This window comes from Colobus angolensis, unplaced genomic scaffold, assembly GCF_000951035.1.
Source record: "Colobus angolensis palliatus isolate OR3802 unplaced genomic scaffold, Cang.pa_1.0 Scaffold110, whole genome shotgun sequence".
Classification (NCBI taxonomy): domain Eukaryota; kingdom Metazoa; phylum Chordata; class Mammalia; order Primates; family Cercopithecidae; genus Colobus; species Colobus angolensis.
Genome location: NW_012112031.1, coordinates 1477383 through 1483656, shown reverse-complemented (window position 1 = coordinate 1483656; position 6274 = coordinate 1477383). Strand labels below are relative to the sequence as shown.

At 53.0% G+C, this 6274-nt stretch overlaps 1 protein-coding gene across 2 annotated transcripts in view; it reads left to right on the top strand.

Moving 5' to 3' along the window:
• Positions 1 to 2231: 2231 nt before the first annotated feature.
• The window catches only part of PITPNA (phosphatidylinositol transfer protein, alpha), a 38462-nt gene continuing 34419 nt past the window's right edge, over positions 2232 to 6274 (top strand). The window contains exons 1-2 of one of the 2 annotated variants that reach the window (XM_011955924.1): positions 2232 to 2522; positions 3369 to 3399. In XM_011955924.1, coding sequence (XP_011811314.1) covers positions 2437 to 2522; positions 3369 to 3399 — 117 coding nt within the window. In that variant the 5' untranslated portion in view covers positions 2232 to 2436. The remainder of the gene's footprint in view (positions 2523 to 3368; positions 3400 to 6274) is intronic. The other variant, XM_011955929.1, reaches the window with a different exon arrangement.

Below are 6274 nucleotides of genomic sequence, written 5' to 3'. Positions count from 1 at the left end.
GAGGGCGCGGACTCAGCCGGGAGTGCAGGCGGTGCCGAGGAAGAGGCGCACCGGGGCAGGCAGGGCCTCCCGGCGGTGGGGAGGGGTGGAGGGCCGAACAGTCCACACGGAGAGCCGGGTGGGTGGGTCAGAGGCTCCGGGATGGAGTTGGGATGGGGATGGGGAGGAGCGGCCGTCTTAGGCATCGGGTGAGGGATGGTGGTAAGTGGACACAAGAGGAGGACTAGGAAGTCAGGGCCCTGCTCGGGCGACAGGGGAATGATCAGAGGAGATAAAGCAGAAGGGACTGAGATGGGCGCCCGAGTGACCGTGGTGCTCAAGCAGCGGGTGCAGAAGAGGAGGCTTTTGGAACAAGCTTGGGATGACTGCTTGGGACTTTGGGGACACTTGGGCGAGGAGGCCAGAAAATGTTGGGTAGAAGGCCAGGAAGTTACCGGGGTCGAGGCTGGCCCCGAAAGAGAGTATGTTTGTGGCTGAGTATACCTGTTGTTGGAGATGGGGGAGACCAGCGCAGAGCCAGCTGGTTTCTAGGGGATTCTCAGTCTTGGTGCAAAGAGGGAAATTCTTTGAGGAATTGAGGGGTCCATGAAGCTGTGAACTGGGGAGAGATGGTGAAAGGGGGTGGGGAGTTCTTGAGTAGTGAAGAGGGGTACGTGGGAAACTGGAGACATCTGGAAGGAGTTGCAACATGACGGGTTTGCTCCTGAAATCCTGGGGACTGGGGGACGGGTGGAGATGTTTGGCGTACTAAATCTTTCAAGTACCAGCTGACCCATTGTAGAAGCTCAGGGTTCCAAGTAAACATCACGGGATATTTTTCCTCCCTAAGAGGAGAGATTGGATGTGTGCGTGTGTACGTATCTGTGTGTGCGTGTGTGCGCGCACGTGTGTGCACAGAATTTACAGTGAAACCGCTTTCCTGGAGGGAAGGCAGGTGGGCAGCATAGGGCCAGAAGCCCCAGGAGTGGGGGAGATGGCCAAAGGGAGCAACTTATGGGGTGCTCTCGGCAGCCAGGCAGGCGTGCACTGGGCTCCTTCCACTTTGTCAGCCAAGGCACTCTGACCATGTCCACCATGCTGGCTCCTTGGAGGTGCTTAGGACATTTAGGGCACAGAGTGGAGTTTGGGTAACAGAGGGAGCCGAGACCCACATGGCATCCCAGCTGAACACCTCATCTGAAGAACATTATTTTGAGGCCTCACCCACTCTGTCTCTTGACATCCAGTCTGATGTGAATTCAGCCAGGGTTCGGAGCTTTTCGTGGTGAGGAGGAAGAACTTGAGGACGCCAGCAGGAGAACGCGGTGCACTTTGGGTTTTAATCTTCAGTGCCCAGACCGGCAGGCTTTTCCCGCCTTCTGATTCGTTTTTCTGTTCCCAGATGAATCCTTGAATCTGTAGAAATCTGTGATTTTGAAATGAAGGTCAGGCAGGGAAAGGAAGGGACCTTCAGAAGAGATCTGAGTGAGGTTTGAAGAGAGGCATTCCTTTCCCCTTCTTTGTTCTCCTCCCCTTGAAGCCTGCGAGGGAAAAGTCCAAGGTGCCGGAGATGCAGAGCCTGCCTGGCATCTGCGTTTCCTTCCTGCCCGACTTGTGCCCTGGGTGTGCATCCCTGGGGCAGGGGCCGGGGGAGGAGCAGGGGCATCCGAGACACTTGGCTGTGGCTGCAGCGCTGCAGCCTCTGGAAAGGGTGCGAGTGAAGGTCACGTTAGAGTGAGCCTTGCTCCAGGCCCAGCCCGGCAGTTCCTCTGTGGCCCTGTCCTTTGGAATTGTACCCGATCGCTGCCGACGTGGTTTTGTTCCTGAGGAGCAAGGGGGCAGTGTCTGAGTGTGCAGCTGTCCTGTCAGCAGCCTCAGCGCATCCCGTCAGGAATTGGCCCATGTCACTCTCTTTTGGGTGAGATTTGGTTCCCACCCAGCGTCTGCAGGTTGCCCCTGTTGATTTTTCCAACACTTCTTCTAGCAAGATTCTGTTTAATTTGATTTCTGCTAACTCTTGGATGTGATTTTGACTGCTATTCTTGAAGATAAAAGGCTTATTGTTTTCTAGGAAGTTTCTTCCGAGGGTGCGGAAATTCCGACCTCCAAGTCGGGAGTATTTTTCTGCACCGCTGGCTTTGTCTAACGGGAGGGGAGCCTCAGTGGCAGCATCCAATAAACTGGAGGATTTACGTTATTTGAGTCGCTCTGGAGGAAGGGAGTTGTTAGCAGGCAGTAAAGATTTGGAGCCCATTTTGTTTTTCCTGCTACTTTCATGCTTGGTGCCTTGCCTTTAATGTGATGTTTTCCTCAGACTCCTCTGTGTCCTTGCTTCCTGGAGGACCTTTGTGGAACTAGAAAATAGCTGTTTACCAGCCTGGAGCAAGGAGCCTGAGTAGTGAACCCACTGCATGAGGAAGGCACAGCAGCTCATGCTTCACTAATGCTTCACTACACATGCAAGACACAAAAGGACTCAGAGGATTCCAGCAAGGGTCTGGGGACCGAGCATCTAAGCTTGGGAACTGGCTTGACTTGTATGGGTAAAACCAAGAGTTTTTGTCTTAGCTCTCCCGCCTCACAGCTTTGAACTGGGAGTTGGCTGTTGGCCTGCATTTCAAATGCAAGGCACCCGGAGAAGTGCTGCTGGCCCTAGCACCTCTGTGGGGTTCTGACCCTGGTGAAGACTTTGCCGGCCATGGCTTCTCCAGCAGGTCATTGGTGGCATCTCCAGCAATTGGTGGTCCTTGAGTTGGAGAAGAAGAAAAGGAAATGATAAATTGGGATTCCTTTGGACAGCTCCTGGAGGTTAGGACATAAGTTGAATGCCCTCTTGGTGGCTTTGTGGTAGCATCTTGGATTGTAATATCCGGCCCCGAGCAGAGGTGCCTGGTATGTGTTCTTAGGGTGATTAAGGCTTCAAGGGGCTTGGTCCCTTCCTGGCCTTTCCCCTGGAGGGCTGTTGTTGGGAGGCTGGATCCACAGCAGTGTAAATCCCCAGGGCCTCTTGTTTGGGTCTGAATCCTCGCCTTGATAGGTCCTCCTGTGTTAACCTGTCTTGCTAGACTCACTGGCAGGTCCTGCTGGGGGTTGACTCGTTGGCAAGTTTGGGTGAAGTTAATCATCCATGTGTCCAGTTCCGTACGTGAGGCGGAGGCCTGGGAAGTAGCTGGGGGAGGCCAGGTTTGGACTGAATCGCAGGGTTCTAACTGGGAGGCTTCGAGGCTCAGAGGGCCATTCTCTGCGGGGGGAGGGGGAGCGGGGGGAGCTTTCATCATGAGTTTAGTGTCTTACACAATAGAATGCTGACTGTTTTAGGATGACGCTTTAAAGAGCCTCGAGCAGACTGCACAGCCTAAAGTTGATACTCTCTTTTTCCTTTCTTATAGTCGAGTAATCCTGCCTGTGTCTGTAGATGAGGTAAGTCCTTTTACTTTCTAGTCCGTAGTTGTGTGTAACTGTTTGTGACCACTGGCTCAGTTGGGCTCTGAGTGGTGATCCTCTTTATGTAGTTTTCTTATTTGTTCTAACATAAAGATTTCAACGTGAATTTTCCTGGTGCCACTTTCAGTTGAAAAATGGCACTTAATTTTAATATCTGGGCAACTGTGTGCAACCTGCCCCAAGCTGTTAGTCTGCTAGATGACTCTTGAGTAGAGACTAAACCAGCCCCTTTTATCTGCTGGGGCTGTGCATGTTTAGGGACACGTTTTTGTTTTTTTTTTTGATACAGAGTCTCGCTCTGTCTCCCAGGCTGGAGTGCAGTGGTGTGATCTCGGCTCACTGCAACCTGTGCCTCCTGGGTTCAACCAGTTCTCCTGCCTCAGCCTCCCAAGTTGCTGGGATTATAGGTGTACGCCACCACACCCGACTAATTTTTGTATTTTTAATAGAGATGGGCTTTCACCATGTTGGCCAGGCTGGTCTCGAACTCCCGACCTCAAGTGATCTGCCCGCCTCAGCCTCCCAAAGTGCTGGGATTCCAGGTGTGAGCCACCGCACCCAGGCGGGGACACATTATTGATGGGATCAAGCGTATGCATTTCTGGGACTTCCATGACTCAGCTGGCAAGTGTGCATGGTTCTTTCTGGTTGTGCAGCAAACCAGCAGGGCAGGAAATCTCTTGAGGCCCTCCCTAGTCACGATGGGTGACTGCTGGAAAGACCAAGACGCAGAACCCTCCATTTACAAAGGGCAAGGGATAAGAAATAGGCTTGAGGCCGGGCGCGGTGGCTCAAGCCTGTAATCCCAGCACTTTGGGAGGCCGAGACGGGCGGATCACAAGGTCAGGAGATCGAGACCATCCTGGCTAACACAGTGAAACCCCATCTCTACTAAAAAAAAATACAAAAAACTAGCCGGACGAGGTGGCAGGTGCCTGTAGTCCCAGCTACTCGGGAGGCTGAGGCAGGAGAATGGCGTGAACCCGGGAGGCGGAGCTTGCAGTGAGCTGAGATCCGGCCACTGCACTCTAGCCTGGGTGACAGAGCGAGACTCCGCCTCAAAAAAAAAAAAAAAAAAAGAAATAGGCTTGACTTGCCCTCTGTCCTTTTATAGTTCCTGGGTCTGACATCCTTGTATGTGGGGATCTGGCAGCAGGATTTGCTGTAAGAAGGTTCATAGGCCATGCTGACTCAGAGTCAGTCTCTTAGACAACAGAAAACTGTCACGGAACCTCCCTTGTCTCACTCTTTCCCTGAGCTTCTTCCTCTCTCCTCTCCTGGCGCAGCCCACCCCACCCAGCTTCCAGTTAAACTCGAGTTTGGGTGAGGTTCATCAGCCAGTATAGTGCCTCCAGTCACTGGGCTTCGTCTCTCTTTCCTGCAGTGTCAGCGCGAAGCTCCTGTGATAACTTCCACTCTGTTCCAAATATGAACTGGACCTTTGAAAAATGAAATCAGGCCAACAGAGCCTGCAGCACATTTAGCTGAGACACATCCAGGCTTGTTGGCCCCCGAGAGGGGTGGGCAGACATTGGCCCTTTAGAGGATTGCCTCCAGGGGTGGGCTACATATCCGATAAGAGCTGTGGGGATCTGGGGAGGGGCCAGAGGTGGGCCCTGACCATGATCTGGGGGTTCTGGGAAGGGCAGAAAAGAGAAACGAGACTGGGGAACCTGGGAATCTGGGAAAATGAGGGAATGACTGGGTAGGTGGCTCTGATCCCTGTAGGCACTGGGGATGTACCTGGGGCCTGAGAACCAGGTGCCTGGGCTAACAGGTGTTGGCTTGGAAAGGGTCTTGTTAACCCACCTGCTTTGGCCATGCTGTCTTTATTTTTTTTATTTTACAATATTTCTTTTAAGTAGTGGAGATAGAGTCTCACTGTGTTGTCCAGGCTGGTCTTGCCTCAAGCAGTCCTCCTGCCTCAGCCTCCCAGAGTGCTGGGATTACCGACGTCAGCCACTTCACCCAGCGTGTGCTGTCTTTATTAAAAATAGCAAGCAATGATTTTCCAAACCAGAAGGCCAAGCAGGAAGGCCCAGCATGTCCCTCGCCCTCAAACTCAGCTCTTGGAGAGGTGTCCAGTGACGTCCTCTCTGCTGTACAGGATGATCCCACCCCGATCGTTAGGAACTCGGGATTTCCTCAGCGTGGTGATGGGGGTGGAATGGATCCTTTGATAGGGACTTTCTTGATGGAACGAAGGGCTGCAGACCAAGGAGGGCCAGGCTGTCCTGGAGCCCCTGGGGCTGCTCTTGGAGTGAGGCTGGAGGGCCTAACACTGATGGCTGATGGTGGGGCCAAGACTGGAAGGAAAGGAGAACCTCCACCTTGACAGCAGCCACAACTGGCGGGTTTTCGCTTGTGGTGGTTTTTCTGCAACCTTGAGGAAGTGGTGGGGCGGAATCGGGTAGTCAGAGCCTAAGTCTGAGCAGAAGTTTGGGAAGTGAATGCTGATCAGGATTCAGCTGTCTGCCTGGCGGTGGTCAGCCCATTCTCAGCAGGAAACCATTGACGAGAAGGTACCATGTGGCCTGGGTAGGGTTGAAGCAGAACTTAGTTTCAGAGGATTAGAAAAATCTTGGAGGGGAAGGCTGAAGAAGAAACAAGTCATGATCAACCTTCTTTTTTTTTTTTTTTTTGAGATGGACTCTCACTGTGCCACCCAGACTGGAGCGCAGTGGTGCGACTTGGCTCACTGCAAGCTCTCCCTCCTGGGTTCACACCATTCTCCTGCCTCAGCCTCCCGAGTGGCTGGGACTACAGGCACCCGCCACCACGCCCGGCTAATTTTTTTGTATTTTTAGTAGAGCCGGGGTTTCACAGTGTTAGCCAGGATGGTCTCGATCTC